The following is a 15335-nucleotide window of genomic DNA, read 5'->3' as shown; positions in this document are numbered from 1 at the left end:
TAGACAATTGATCATTTGCATGAAATTCTTATGTAATGTTATAGCGTAAAGTTTCTGTACATCAGAAGCTATCACTGAATAACAAATACTATCTGGGCCCGTTTATTCTGAGGGTGAATTGTAATTATATAATTATGAAAAATTGATAGTCTTATTGGTAATAGTAAAGGTAAGAACGATATACAATGGTATATGCTCTTTCTGGACACTGCAGCTGCACTTACATGTTTTATTATAAAAACTAAACTTAATTGCCATTTGATTGGACCTAATGAAATTTATTTTTTTAACGACTATTAAAAAATGTCACTTTTTCCAAATGGAATATTTCTTGCGTTATAAATTGCATTCATGCTCTACTATACTGATGCAATTTTTTATAGTCTCGCCAGAAGTAAGATATCAAAATAGGTAAGTTGAAAATATGATTACCTTCATTTTGGTAATTGACCCATCACAATTTCACCAACTTGATTCATTAGACGCGGTTATTTATCCTAACTTTTGAAATCTGACAGATCGATAACTGCACGTGATCAACATATGGACCTCCTCACCCTCTCAAAATCCAACGTGCTGTATCCTAGCCAATCATGTCAAAAACCGACTTTGAGAATAACCACAGGAATTACAACCAGTGAAGTACATGAGATTCTTGAATAACTATTTAATGCAAACGTACGGTTATTTACGATTTCAAGAGGACCTTCGATCTAGGCGGGCCCCGACTCGACAACCGGCTACTGTAGAGGTTAAACATGTTCGAAACGTTCTTTCTAATACCAGCAATTGATATCTAAACAGTTTTGATCGAATAAAGGCTTAGTCGGTAGTGATCTGATACAATGGATGAAATTGAATGTAAACTAGCTACGAATAATGCCATTCTTATTTCACATGTAAGTGCAATTTTAATTTGCTTTTTCTTTTAGTGTACTGGAATGTGCAAAAAATTTATCGAGTCGCTGGTCGAAATATTTACTTTGCTATAAACTTATCAGAATAATTTCTATCTTTTAGGCTATTTCAAAAATTGTTGGGCTGATAAAACAACGCAGTGAAGAATTAAACGGAGGGGATGTGTCTGGAGTAAGTGACTTTTCAAAACTTTTGGATCTCTCTCTTTATCAGCTCGGATAAATTTGTCAAATGCTATATTACTTTGTATCTGTTCTGATAGCTACCAGAATTAACAACACTTATTTCCAAATGTGAAAGCAGTAACACTCTTATCAGTGTCACAGCTTGTCATGCGTTAACAACACTTGTTGAAAATGGGGTTCTTGGTGTTGCTAATACGCTATCAAGATTCATAGCCTTATTAGGAACAACAAAGTAAGGAACTGAAATTGCCCAAAGAATTAAGATGAATCAAAAAATGACTTCAATCTATGACAATTAATTGCAGGAATTACACAGCACTCACAGCGGCAATAAGCAATTTGTTGTTACTTGCTTTGAAGGCTCGTAATGAAAAAGATCCTTATGTGTGTCCATTTACATTGAAGACACCTCAGCATCCATTGATAACAGTCTTGACTCGTAACAAAGATATTTGGAAAGATATCCTGAATCAAATGCAATTCATGGTGAACCATTATGACAAACAGTATGTCGCTTGCAATTTTGATATTATTTGTTGACTTGGAAGATTGAAATCCTTAAAAAGTCATTTTGGATTCAAACAAACTTCTGATTTTAGGATAGCTCAAAACAGTATAGAACTTCTACGTCCTGTGTTTCTTTTCATTTTGTGCAACCCATCATCAGTACTCTCGGAAAGTTGTAAACAGCAAATATGGCATCTTCTGATTAAGACTAATCATGCTGCCGAATTACAAGCTGAAGCTTTGCTCTGGTTACAATCAAACAATGCAAATTCTTGCGTCAATACCAACTATAGGCTCATTGAAATTACTGAATTGGCAATATTAAATAAAGATAAGAAGTTGTATGTTGCCCTGACACCGCTAGTGGCGTCTCTTGCTCTTGAATTGGCAAAGCATGGCTGTGACCCACGAGCTAATTTGGAAATACTGTCGGAAATTTTTGAAAATGGCGAAAATGAATCCAGCAGCGTTACTACCGCTATGTTAGCTGAATTGATTTTAATTTGCCCTGCCGTTTATTTACACAACGTTGTTCGATTATGTAAGTATGACTAAAATTTCAGAAGGGACTTTGACTATGAAAAAGATCAAATATGCACCACTTCAATGCAACTGAAACTGTCCTTTAAATGCCCGGTACAAAATACTTACTTATCTTTCAACTCTGGCCAGGTGCATCTATTACAGTGAAAGTATCGTGCAACATTGTGAGTGCACACATGCTGTTGGCATCTCTATTACAGTGGATGGCATATCCTTCTCTACTATCATGTGATGCTTTAGAAACTGCAAGGGATGTAATAAATTCCATCAGAAATACAAAAACATGGCCGTCAAATACTAACAGACTGTATGCAAACCAGACATTTTCTACTTTGAAATATTTTGACGCCAACGTTCCATTCTATGTAGAAACATGTCGTTGCCTTGAGAGTCTAAACCATGAAAACATAATGCTATGGTTGGAGAATGTATCGAATGCCCCTCAGGATTTCAAGTACAAATCGAAATTATTTTTGAGTAGTATATTCTTGCAAACAAGAAATTCCACAGTAGCAATAAAAATATGTAATATTCTTGTGAGCATTGTGAAGGAGAACAATTCATTTGCATCTCATTTAATATCCCTCGTTTTATACAAACTAGCTAACTCACAGGATTACAACGAAACCAAGGTGTTGCTTTTTTCTCTACCAGAACTAGCAGTGGTAAAGGAGAATGTGCCTTTGATAATTCACAATCTGGAAGCACTGTCAGGGTATGGAAAACCTTTGAAACAGCTAGCTATTGAGTTGTATTTAAGAACGTGGAAGAATGAGCCAAGATGTCACAGGTATCTCCAAGCTGCGCTTGTTGATGCTAATAAAAATGATCATTCATTAGAAACGAGTATAACGTGTGCTAGAGCAATGAAATATATTTGCGTCGAACGACCAGAACATGGAGCAGAACTAGTTCCATTATTATCGCAAATATTGAACAGATGTAGCGATCTCGGAGGTAGTGCTCCTAGTGCAATCGCTTTAAAAGGTATATCTGCTCTCTGTGAGTCTGGAGTTATTGATATTTGTTCGACATGGAAGGTGCTAGCCCCGAAAATGAATAAGGATAAAAGAAGCATTGTCTTGCAAAGCTTATGCGATTTGTTTAGTGATATACCATCATACCCCAGTCGGCCAAGCGATAATTTTGACAAACTTGTCATTGAAGTGATCGCTAAATTATGGACTTTTGTTGCCACTTCTGAAAGCTTAGAAGTGGTCAAGTCTGCATTACACGCTTTATCTGCATATGATTTGGACCAAATTCCACTGAAAGCTTTACCGGAAAATTTCAGGCAAGACCTCAAACTGCCAGACATCTATTGCAAGACACCCGCAGATGCGGCCAGAAAGCCTGAAACGGTTTTGCCGTACATACCTGGTATTTGTTGGATACAAATGCTGGAGAAAATAGATCCTTCAGCCCTACCCGCTGCGGGGGATTTATTGATCTCTTTCATCAAAACAGAAACTAATAACTTTCGTGGAGATATATACTCTCCACCACAGGGAGAGCCTAACAACTTTCGATATCTCTCAGACAAAAGTGTTATAAGAGCTATTGGTGATTATTTGAGGCTTTCCAGTGTGACCTCGAAAGAAAATAAAAGGCCAACAATTGTAGAATGCTTGAGAATATTCTCACATAAATACAAAAAACCATTACCACCTATTAACTGGGTATTCTTGCAAGGATTCATGGAATTAAATGAGGTGACAAGAAAATATGTCATGTCTCTAGCATGTCATCAAATGACAATATCAACGTCTGCCAAAAGATTTGTTGAAAATTATCTGAATACATTCGAAGCAATAACTCAATTCAAGGAATATAGTTTGATTTATGGAAACTTGGCAGATCTCTGTAAAGGCGTGCCGCCGAATACTTTGAGGCCAGTTTTAGAAAAAACTTTAAATTATACATTGGAAAAAACAGTTACGGGTAGTGACGAATCCATAGAGATGTTGAAATTTATGATGGAATGTTACAAAGAATCTCTGCAAGATGAAACAATTCATGATGCAAACAGGACATTACTTTCCATTATATTGGAGGGACTTCTTGACCGAATTCAGGCAGAAACCAAACAGTTTGAATTTTATGTAGATACTATATCAGAGTTATCGTCAAAGCATATCGATCGAATGACATCTCCAAGTCTCTGGTGGGAAATTACGGCTCAACGTTTAAGAAAAGCAATAACGGTTAGAGCAGAATTGGCACTCAAGAAAGATGTAGAATTACCACTTGCCTGGATGAATGAAGTCATTGATGCTTCCATTACTATGCCAGGGTAAGGATTTGGTATTATTCATTCCTATCGTTTCAACAGCTCTGGCTAATTTATTAAAAGAATAAGCATGGCAAAAATTTCTTTCCTTTTGCATTCTTTAATTCATATTTTTTTCATTCTGCATTCAGGGAACATATTTTTATGATGAAGACCATGCTATATGTTCAACAGAAAATGCAATCAGAACCATCTAGCTCAAAATGGATATTGGAATTAATGGGGCGTATTCAAGCAGTCTTAGCTGATATTTCTCTAGAAGATAACATCCAAAGAGCTATATTTCTCTGCGATATATTGTTTCTTTCTTCCATTTGCCTATCAGGGAGTGATTGCCATTTATCAAATCCCGAATCTTTAGTTCTGTCTAGAGAGTGCCGCGTTGGTTTGTTTCCCCACGCAATAGCAGAGTTGGTTCAAAAGTCTCATTGGCGCAGCATCGTTACTCAGGTAATTGAAAATTTGTTCCTAATTTAGAGGTCTTCTTCGGTTAACTTGTGGCATGTTCTATTTGTTTCTTAGATTATGGAATGGCTAAACCACATGCGGAAAAGTATGTTACCAAAAATATACATAATTGCATTTAACAACGCTTTGGTTTCACTCAAACACGAACGATACTTTAATGAAATCTGGACGAAATGCTTATCCCAAAAGCCTACGATGAATTTAAGCTCATAGTAGCAAATTAAGGTACGTAGAAGTATGAGTGTAAGATGTCATATTAAATGTATTTATTTTGTAATATTCGTACGTGTGATTGTTCAGCCTTAAAATATGACATTATTGACGATTGAATGATTTTAAAAAAAACTGAATGAATTACGCTCAGACAATGTCGACTAAAGTATCACAAATACATGTACGCAAGTGCAGTAGTAACTAAGTTAAACTACCTATTTAATGACACAATATGACATCAAATTAATTGTGATATGGATTATATTTAATGTCTATCTACCTTACAAATCGTGACTGTATAGCGACAATTCATTCATAGTGGGCCACATACCTAAGCCTACGAACACTGTTAGTTGTAGATCATTCACGAAACTAAATTCAAAGAGATTTGGTAGAGTATACCAAAAATCAATGACTACACTCTATACTATTATCAATAATCACATATTTCATACATTATTATTTACATTATTTTTAGTTTGAACACAGGTGAATCATTCAAAACAAATAGAGGAACTTGATACTTGGGTGACATAACAATTATAACATAATAAATGTTGCGATAATTATTATCGTCACTATTTTTCTGATTATGTTATTTACAATGGGCTGCATTAAATACAATGAAGATGAATATTGAATATCATTGTTAGCATTATTAACGGGTAAAGATAATGCGTTGCTTCGACAAGAACTGCTAACTTTCTTCATAATAAACGTAGATGTTAGAAAAAAAGAATTGGACGCCAATTGAAAGAGAAATTGCGGTTCAGGGATGCACGAAAAATCTGTTTGTTTTAAGCACTGACGCCATTCAGCAAGCTAATACTATAAACTCGTCACATATGTTGTATGTGACGATAACCATAATGCTACACAGATGTTTCACTATTATCCAACGCCATTACTGTCAAAGTATGGGGTCTGGAACCACACAAAGTTTGTTCATCAGATGGGCGCATTCTTGGTTCCAAAATATTTCTTTTCGTCTCAACATTTTTTTTGATCGGTGTTCGACTTGGGCTAGACTTCCTACTATTTGGATATGATTTCAATAGTCGTGCTCTGTAATCAAAGAGAAAGACATTCATAGTTTTTTTGATTTCCAGCTAGGTCGAGAGTAAAGTTTTAGGAAGAGAGATCGAGTAACTCACGCATCCATAAGCTTGAGGACTAGTCTTGAGTAAACTTGATATTCCTCATCGCTAAATTCTGTTGGATCATGCCTCGCATGTTCATATAGATCACAGAATTGATGTATCAGTCTCTGCCCGCTACCATTTAAAGGTGCTGCTAAGCTTGTCAAGAGATATGCTCGTAAATTTTCAGCCGGATGACGTTTCAGACAGTTATCATATTTTGTGATTTCAGCCTCTGCGCATTAAAACAATAAGCAATATGAATCGTGTTTGTATATTGTGTTTTAGGTACATATTCACACAACATCATACATACCCAAACTTTTAACATCATCAACAGCTTTCAATCTGTAGTAATGTGGTGGAACTTGACCTCCAGGTGCCATGATATATCTAGGATCACTCATTACTTGGGGTTCATGAGCAATTCTTGGTATGACTTCAATTCTTCTTTCAATTTCTTTTTTTAATGACTATAACAAAACAACGATAGATATAATATAGATAACAACTGTGAGTAAAATAAATTGTTTTTAATCATAATTAGAACAGCGTTAGTTTGCTTATGAGAGAAATGATGATTGATTTGTTTCAAAGTTGAGACAATATGAATATCAATTCAACGACATAAGTAATGTTTTCGATATGTACTCGACGTAACCTCAACGAAACAATAGTTTATAGAAGTACCTTCTTCGCATCATGTCCAATTGGGTGGTGCGGACCTCTTCTAGACCTCAGAGCAAATCGCATAATTTGCCTTTTAGCAAATATAAATAACAATATAAATGTTAAGACACCAGCTGCAATAAATATCACGACAGTAACACCTGACAGTTCTTCTGTCATGTTGATGTCGCGTTCTCGTTTCGGCAATCTTCGCCGGTGTTCGGGTTTGATAAATGAGCGCCCCACAATTGAAATTTCTGGTTTATTGGTATACATAACAATCAGAACTCTTGATGATAACAATCTACTGATTAGTATTTTGTTGCTCAACGTCAATGCCAATCGAGCATTTTCACATTTTCACAAATTTATGATCGCATCACATTACAATCACATGCGTGACGTTCACGGCAACAACATTAACCAGGACGCAAATATGGTTCCATAATCAAATTAACACTTTTATTCAATAGTGGAAGGAATTCCTAAACTAAATATTAAATGAATATTACAATTCTCCAATTATGTTTCCAACATCTTATTTATTAGTTTTGTAAATAAGGTATTATGAACTGCGTTTATATCTTCAAATGAACGTTTTTGCTGTGGAGTTACAGGTGGATTTGTTTTTAAAATAGTCAGAATCAATTTCCCATAACTTTTATCTCTAGAGAAGTCGTAAGACGCTCTCCATAGCAAATGCAAAACCTTTTCTCTGGTAGAAATGTCTAAGTTTGGTATCAATAAATCTTGTAATATTGAAATATGCCAATCCTTCAGATGATTGACTACCGTGGATAGAACACTGCACAAAGATAAAATTACTATACATTGAAATTATTCCGTGCATATTTGTTGATATGAAATATTGATCCACAACCTGTACTCACGTAATGTATGCACGTTTCCATTGAATCTCCAGATTACTGGTAATACTAAGAATTGCTGTCATTTCTCTCATATCCAAATTTAATAAAGGAACGAAAATCAAATTTTCTACATCCTCTGGAAACTTGCCCACACACCTGGTTATCGCTGCATTTAGTAACCTAGATGGTTCTTCATTAGTGATGATCTGAAAAATGTAATTTATGCCAAAACTAAAGGATGCCATTCTCAATTCTCAGTGCGGTATAGATTGTACGAGAAGATCAGAATCACAAAGTCGAAATACTAACTGTGGGTAGAAGCATATCTCTACATAAAGAGCCTATGAGTCTATCACTGAGCTCTGCTTTGGCATCGCACACAAAGTGGGCCAGATTATAGATGCCTCTATGAGTGATTTTTTTGCTCAAGTCATTCATAACAATTGATAGCTCAGAATCTGTAATTTTTTTTATTGGATCTGCATCTAATATTTCATGGCTGCGTTCTAGCGACTCGTAAAGCCATTCTGATAGATTCCCTAACGAAGTATTCAAATCATGAGTAGAATTCCATCCCTGGGTTTGTGTGAATCCAGCTTGTGTTGCCTGGGAAAATCCCGGATCTTCAGACTTCTTGTCAGTACCAAGAGAGTTTGGCTTATCACCATGATCATCACTTTCATTCCATACTGGTGGTTCTTCCTGCAGGATTTAATTATAGGATAACTTGATATATTTCTGTATTATGCGTTTTGATTTGAGTTACAGTTCTTTCCCCTCGCTTGATCCAAGTTAGGCTCCTGTCTAAGATGTGGAGTGTAATTTTTACTTGAATTGTTTAGCGTGCGAAGCATAAACTTGGAAATCCCAGTTACTCACCTCCACCTCCACCTCCAAGTTTATCATCCGCCATGCATCTTTCATCCCAGAGTGATTATTTGCCACATGGTCTGCCATTGGCTTTAACCTGTTCAATGAATTATCGCATAAAGAATATTTTTGGAAATAATTTTCCTTGTCCATTTAACGCTGCATACTCGTCCAAGTATTAAGTATAAGTTACATAAACATGTACAATAGTTTTCTACAAAATCAAACGTGACTTAAACTGACAGCAGTTGACAAGTATTGCGTCGTCCGCCTAGAATCTGTCGTCTGCTTTGAAAGTCCCATTCTTAAAATAGCATCGCGATAGCTGGAATTCTTTGGCTGGACGATTCTACAATTTGGCATTGATGAATACGGAAGCACGTATAATTTGGTTCCATATTGCTTGACTAAATTATTTCACCTTGAATAATAAAGTCAGTGACACGTGGGTTGTGATTTCGCGCTTGAAATTAAGCCGTTCGATTGAAATCGACTATAGCAAACAGTAGTCGGAATCCTACGATTTGCCTGCGGGCAGTCCGTGTAGCACCGCCAACAGCAACAAGTGTCATATGTCCACGAGTCAATCCCGAAGCTGCAGTCTTTTATACTTTTATCGATGATAGCTGTGCAGTGTAAAGAATCATCAACTTGCGGGATAAATTAACGCTTGAAATAATATGTGTAGTGTTCAAAAGTTACTATTATAACCTGGCCACCCATACACAGTAAGTATTCTGTAGGTTCAAGAATGATTTATGCCATTTTTAAATTACTTAGAAATGGATAATTCATGATCGACAAATAATAATAATCTATTTTTATTCATCACGATCTCATTGTTATAAATAAAACAAATCTACCAATGGTGTATTGTTAAAAAATGTACTAGTTTAGTGAATAGTCAAAAAACAATAACATGTTTTTGTCAATGTTTTATTTAGTAAATACAATATTTATGGAATGAATTTGAAGAAATGAAGCAGAGACGCACGTTTTGAGTTGAACGTTAAACGCTTGACCGAATGTAATTTGTCACAATGGCATCATGCATCTGTTTTATTGGCTTTTGATGACGTTAGTGCAACAAAGGCTTTAGATAAAAATGTAAAGTCTGCAAGCTTATACCTTGACTAATTTTTATGTTCCAATGCTCTGAACTGACTCGTCTTTCCTTTTATTCAACTTGCCTCCATGATATAAAGAACGGAAATTTCTACTTATCAAATCCCGTCTTGTCGCATCATTTGTACTCTTAATATATACTTATAAATTAGTAATGCTATCTGTGATATTTTTTTCTTAAATATAGAAACTGGAATTTCCACTGAAACAAGCCTAGGCAACACAGGGTCATCAAATGCTATCTGTATCTCTCCATTTGCTTACTTTGATTATTCTCATCACGCATACATGTACATTTGAGTTCTGCAATAACGCATGCTTATTGGCTCCTTCATCAGAATGTGATATGTAAAAGTATGACTAGCTTGTCCTCATCTAACGTCATTTATAAAACATTCCTTTGCCTACCATACCATTAATTTGTGCAGCATTCTCCTATATACTAATACTCCATCATTTTTGGAGTTTCAGTATTACATTAAAAATATTTCCACGTCAAATCTTATTTATGTCCATGGTTCTATACTTGAATTTTGTTTGCCAGAAACTTCTTTAGCTTTGACTTACATTTTGCACCGTAGCATTGCACCCATGTGAAAATCTAGTTGTTCTTGTAAACTTTTCAATAAATGGTTTCAACACCATTTTAACTGTTGTGAAGCTAAGCCACTTGAAATTCTTGGTGACAGAAAACAGCTAGCAAATTTCTGATAACGCTGCAACCTGTTTGAACTTCTTTTATCTCAGGTGTTTGCACAAATGTATGTATTGAAAAGTAAGCTGTAAGTAAATACACCACATAGAATTTTGATGGCAATATGTGATTTATGTTAAACTTTGTCATTGTCGCTAATAGGGCGTGGAGCAGAAAAACATTATTCTGTTTACGTTTATTGCACCAAAATATCATTGCCACATATTAATAATAATCGAGTCTAACACATTGACCAACCATTATTAATATTAGGTACTGTTTATCTTGTCAACAAGAGTCAGAATATCATACTCGGGTATGTTTTGTCTTTATTCTACATTGAAAGAACTTTGTATTTGCTGCATTGCTTCCAAATAATGTGTGTCTTTCGATTCCATTTATGATCACATTTCTGAGTTTAATGTCTTATGTAATCTAATATCGGTGGCGTCATTTTCAGTACCTGTACGCCTTTGAAATTGTAATTTGTACCCATTATAGTCTATAATGATATGAATGCTCTTGCACCGTGGTATATAATATATTAAATCCAGTTTGTAAAGAGAAAGTAAACATTTCCAGGAACTACATTTATGATTGCATCTATAAGGAAAAGTAAACAAACCTAGAATCTGATTTGGAATCTTGGAAATATTCTCAACAAAACAAACCTGAACAACAATGTCAGTACTCTCTGCATTATCACGCCGGCTGCAGACTCTGACCACAGATGCCAAGCCAGATCCACCGAGAGTTATTATCGAAGACCCAGAACCCACGTCTCATTCACCTCCGGAAAAGATTAAACAGAAATCTGCCCCAGTAACCCCGGAACCTAATCGATTAGGTACAGTCATTCCTGTTGTTCGAAGACAAAGCTCTTCATCGAGCCCGTCAGGTACAAAATCAGAATTTACCTATGCAGGAAATTTCGGTTACACCAGTTCTTCCAAACCAGAAGCACGACCTAAAAGTCCTCGAGCTAAGGCTAAGCCGAAATATAAAACATGTGAGTTATTCAACATTACATTTAAAAAGAATTTACTAAAGAAATTCCGGGTTTTTGTTGAATCGTTATTCTTTTTAATCTAAATCACAATATTTCTTACAGCACCAAATCCAAATATTGTCAATTATAACATAGTTAATTCGAATGGAGTCAAAATTGGTTCAAAAACAAGCTATATTTGCAACATAAACCAGTACTCCGGAAGTGTTAACAGTGATAGAGATGGATTTTCTCACAAACAAAAGGCCAAGTCAATGCCACCACCTGTTGAGGCACTGAGTTCCAGTAAAGAAATAATTAGCATTGATGACATGTTTCTAATAAAAACTCACATTGGGTACGGATGGCGGGACTTAGCGAGGAGTTTAGGGTATTCAGAAGGACAAATTGAACAATTTGAAGAAAATCACAAGATCAAAGGCGTGGATCAGGTAAACTAGCGATAGCACTTATAGAGATATGTAAAATTGACGATCCGCTGTATTTCTTTATGGCAAAATGATCGTTGCTCTGTTATAGGTAGTTTATCAAATACTTCTCGATTGGAAACAAACTCAAACAAAAGATGCACAATTGGGAGAAATCATCTCTAAAATTTGGTTGTGCCAAGAGTACGATTGTGCCGAACGATTAGCAGCTTCTCATAAAACTTCGAAATAATAGACTGAGTTTCTGCTGACTAAAAATACTTAATTGGTATTCGTGATGTATGCAGTTATGGCTGCCACACTGGATACGCAGGTGTGATATCTTGGAGTAGCGGTGTTGCCGATATGGTTTTCATCAGATGTAAGTGTTAAGGCTTTTATAGGATTTTATATTAATCATACGAAAATAATAGAACGTAAAAATGTGTAAGATAAGATATTACGTTTCGTAATCATTAGGCATTAATATCAATGCTATTAGTTGTAATGATTTTGATTATTTGTTGCAAGATGAAAAAGAAAATCAAAATATAAGTCATGAATGATGGACTTCAATTATAGCGATAGATCTTAATTCATTCACACTAACGGTGCAATACTCAAATTTTAAATTCAAATGAAGACTAATTCTCAATGAGGGTGTTTAGATGTCATGCATTGAAAGTATTTTACGTTCTATAAAATCATGGCGCGAAAAATAAAGCCTTGTGTTTCTGTGTTATAATTATAAATATATGAACTCTTTATTGCTGTGTTAATTTTTACAATTGTATATAACACATAGGTATGCATAATAAAATATTCAATTGATTATTATCTATATTCGATTTTTCAAATGCCTTAGTACTACTCATTCCAAACATACGACGAATGGAGGAAGTCTTATCCCTTCACCCAATAGAATTGAACAATAATGCAGATATGCAAAGCACTGCAGTGAAGAGTTATGTCCTGAGGTTAGGTAAATATGTTTAGCATTGACATTCAAATATATTCCGTCAATTACAGTCTTCAACTGAAGTCAATTCTTATATCAAAAATATTGAGTTTGTAGGAAATAAGGAAATCATAATTGAACTAGCATCCTTATTATTAAGTAAGTTTTAAAATGCATAGAGCAAAGATGACCTGAGCTAAGATTCTTCATTGTTTCATCTAGCTATTCAGCTTATTTGAAAGTTAATTCCGATTAGTTAATATGTACAATCAAGCCATCTTTGTAAGGAATAAGACGTAAAAAACGGTATCCTGCTTCGTGAATGAAGTATGTTATACCAGTCTGTGATGTATGTGCACGAAAAGTATACCTAGGTTGTCCTTTTTTAAAATAGATCTTTACTACAGATTAGATTAGCTACTGAGTTACGTATGTACGTAACTTTGACGCGCCTTCAGTACCTCAAATCAAAATATTGATAATCTAGCTAAAAATAAATTTGCCTAGCATTTACAACATATTTTGGACAATTTAATTCATCAAATATTATCATTAGTCATTAATGGAAATTCAATTTTAAACGAACACTAAGTTGAAATCAGTGGCAACATAGTCTTCTTTTGCAATTATCCTTGCTTTCTGTGAGCAATTTTTCTCTATTTTCAAATATCTTATGCCTACACTTCTCAGATTCAACTAACATCTCATTCAAGCTTTTGTCAGCATCTAGCACCATCACCGGGGCAGGTAAGCAATGTAACGTACGATTGTACAGCCAATCTTCGTGAACCTGATGGATCTGTTTCAGGTATTCCAGTGACACGCAATCCTCCTCTTTACGAGCACGTGCGCGCATCCTTTCGTAAACTACCTCTGGAGATGTCCTGAGGTACACTGAAAATTAGTAAATTCATAAAAGCGTGTACATCCAGTTACAATGAGACGTGAAAAATTGAATTCAACATTATCCAATCAATTCTGACCTATTAAGTCGGTTTGAATATCAGCAGAATTGAGACACCAATCGTACCACTCTTCCAAAACACTTAATTCTACTTGCTCCAACGTTTTCGTACGTTTCATATTCTCGATGAAGCAACGTGCGCTGTACACGGACCGCTCCATCACTTTGAAAGGCAAATGTGTTTTTTGTGTATGCAATTGCAGCATCGTAAGCTGCACGTACGATTGGAAGATAAACCCATATCTGGCTGGATCCTTGTACATTTTATCCTGATAAGTCAAGCATCATAAATTGATAAATGCACCAGTCGGAAATTAATCACAACTATGCTAATACATTGAAGCATCAATCTTAAACAAAGGTATCTATCTTAATTCATTATGGATATGGTAATACAATGAGGATCTTACCAATAAATTTACACCTTGTACATCACGCCAAAGCTCTACTGGTTCTTGGAGGACTAGCATATTTTTATTTGTTTTGAAATGATTTAGAAATGTCGTTTTACCACTGCCAATGTTTCCCTCTATACAGACTGTGAAAAGCTGCTTGCTGTTTTTGCTCGGTGAAATAGTAGCCATTCTGGTGAAAAGCTTTTCTGCAAAACATTAAAATTTTATTGTTGATTAAAATTGTGACATCTAACATACATATGTCTACACCACTTGCTAACAATAGAGCTGACAGTACATATAGGATTTTCTGTGACAATAGTGCTCAGAAAAAATGAATCATCAACAGTAAATCATACATGGTTATGAATTGAGGAAGGAAAGGGTGCAAAAGACCTAATTTGTGGACCCAGCTGATCGGGGCCGGTGTAATCCAATGGAAAATAAATGTCAACATTCTGTTGAAACTTTCATCACTGTATTGATTGTTGGTCTCTCATGCCATCGAGGGCGTAATGATGTAAATACTTACTTGATAATTTTTGTTTTTATACCGAAGATATAACTCTACTGGGTTATGTCCCGATTACTTGGTTATTACCGAAGAAAAAGACTACTTTTGGGGTTGACCGTTACAGCAAGGGCTATCAATAGGGCACTATGATTTTAGCAACTTGTTTATCCTCAGAAAGTCTTAGATCACTCGTTTTAACGGCGGTTTGAGTATAGTTTCAGTGGGGTGAAGTAAATGTGAAGCTTTGGCGCCAAGGAGATTATTCCCTTCCTCTTTAGTATTCCCGCAAAATTTTACATCGAAAGGGAAGGGGTATCTTCGATCTCTCTCTAAACGCGATTCTTCGACAAAATAGGTATCAGTGGATTTTGAAATAACCACCCCAAGACGGCAAATTCGATGGATTAATTTTTAGAATCCATACAAGCATACTCACCTATAATAGACATGACTGGATCAAAATATTAAAACCGGATTCTATACGATTTTCAATATATTATTTGTTCCTGTACGATATACGAGATCATGGCACTACATCCGCTCGTTCGGAAGTTGACGGGTGACTTTCGAGGGGTACGTTCGATTGTCAAACAATCCT

The 15335-nt window shown here is 35.4% G+C and overlaps 5 protein-coding genes across 12 annotated transcripts; 2 read left to right on the top strand and 3 right to left on the bottom strand.

The window, feature by feature from the left end:
* The first annotated feature begins 406 nt into the window (after positions 1–406).
* On the top strand, positions 407–6960 carry LOC105684229 (focadhesin). 4 transcript variants are annotated; one of them, XM_048653493.1, is made up of 9 exons: positions 407–751; positions 1021–1089; positions 1181–1335; positions 1409–1609; positions 1703–2151; positions 2283–4446; positions 4575–4893; positions 4966–5136; positions 6552–6960. In XM_048653493.1, exons 1-8 carry the CDS (start codon positions 647–649, stop codon positions 5122–5124), a joined length of 3621 nt encoding a protein of 1206 aa, XP_048509450.1. In that variant the 5' UTR covers positions 407–646; the 3' UTR covers positions 5125–5136; positions 6552–6960. The 4 variants fall into 4 exon arrangements, with proteins under 4 accessions (XP_048509450.1, XP_048509449.1, XP_048509448.1 ...); XM_048653492.1 differs by lacking the exon at positions 6552–6960 and adding an exon at positions 6234–6364; XM_048653491.1 differs by lacking the exon at positions 6552–6960 and having other exon boundaries at positions 408–751; positions 4966–5247.
* Positions 5163–7208, bottom strand: LOC105684235 (protein C1orf43 homolog). The gene is made up of 4 exons (XM_012397435.4): positions 6954–7208; positions 6580–6736; positions 6279–6498; positions 5163–6189 (listed from the first exon to the last, which is right to left on the bottom strand). The coding sequence occupies exons 1-4, from the start codon at positions 7206–7208 to the stop codon at positions 5997–5999; spliced, it is 825 nt and encodes a 274-aa protein (XP_012252858.2). The 3' UTR covers positions 5163–5996.
* A 164-nt stretch (positions 7209–7372) lies between these two features.
* On the bottom strand, positions 7373–8825 carry LOC105684232. 2 transcript variants are annotated; one of them, XM_048653508.1, is made up of 5 exons: positions 8681–8825; positions 8568–8605; positions 8111–8503; positions 7823–8007; positions 7373–7737 (listed from the first exon to the last, which is right to left on the bottom strand). In XM_048653508.1, exons 1-5 carry the CDS (start codon positions 8712–8714, stop codon positions 7455–7457), a joined length of 933 nt encoding a protein of 310 aa, XP_048509465.1. In that variant the 5' UTR covers positions 8715–8825; the 3' UTR covers positions 7373–7454. The 2 variants fall into 2 exon arrangements, with proteins under 2 accessions (XP_048509465.1, XP_012252850.2); XM_012397427.4 differs by lacking the exon at positions 8568–8605.
* Positions 8826–9257: 432 nt separating this feature from the next.
* LOC105684233 (protein immune deficiency) lies at positions 9258–12747 on the top strand. Of its 3 annotated transcripts, none has more exons than XM_012397429.4 (4): positions 9258–9399; positions 11073–11499; positions 11602–11930; positions 12019–12747. In XM_012397429.4, the coding sequence occupies exons 2-4, from the start codon at positions 11172–11174 to the stop codon at positions 12157–12159; spliced, it is 798 nt and encodes a 265-aa protein (XP_012252852.2). In that variant the 5' UTR covers positions 9258–9399; positions 11073–11171; the 3' UTR covers positions 12160–12747. The 3 variants fall into 3 exon arrangements, with proteins under 3 accessions (XP_012252852.2, XP_012252855.2, XP_012252853.2); XM_012397432.4 differs by lacking the exon at positions 9258–9399 and adding an exon at positions 10315–10557; XM_012397430.3 differs by lacking the exon at positions 9258–9399 and adding an exon at positions 10634–10806.
* LOC105684234 (deoxynucleoside kinase) lies at positions 12652–15312 on the bottom strand. Of its 2 annotated transcripts, none has more exons than XM_012397433.4 (4): positions 15174–15312; positions 14239–14429; positions 13848–14097; positions 12652–13758 (listed from the first exon to the last, which is right to left on the bottom strand). In XM_012397433.4, the coding sequence occupies exons 1-4, from the start codon at positions 15184–15186 to the stop codon at positions 13463–13465; spliced, it is 750 nt and encodes a 249-aa protein (XP_012252856.1). In that variant the 5' UTR covers positions 15187–15312; the 3' UTR covers positions 12652–13462. The 2 variants fall into 2 exon arrangements, with proteins under 2 accessions (XP_012252856.1, XP_012252857.1); XM_012397434.4 differs by lacking the exon at positions 15174–15312 and adding an exon at positions 14756–15106.
* Between the last annotated feature and the right edge of the window lie 23 nt (positions 15313–15335).

The sequence above is a fragment of the Athalia rosae genome, chromosome 4 (genome assembly GCF_917208135.1).
Source record: "Athalia rosae chromosome 4, iyAthRosa1.1, whole genome shotgun sequence".
Classification (NCBI taxonomy): Eukaryota; Metazoa; Arthropoda; class Insecta; order Hymenoptera; family Athaliidae; genus Athalia; species Athalia rosae.
This window is presented reverse-complemented; position numbering and strand designations above follow the sequence as displayed.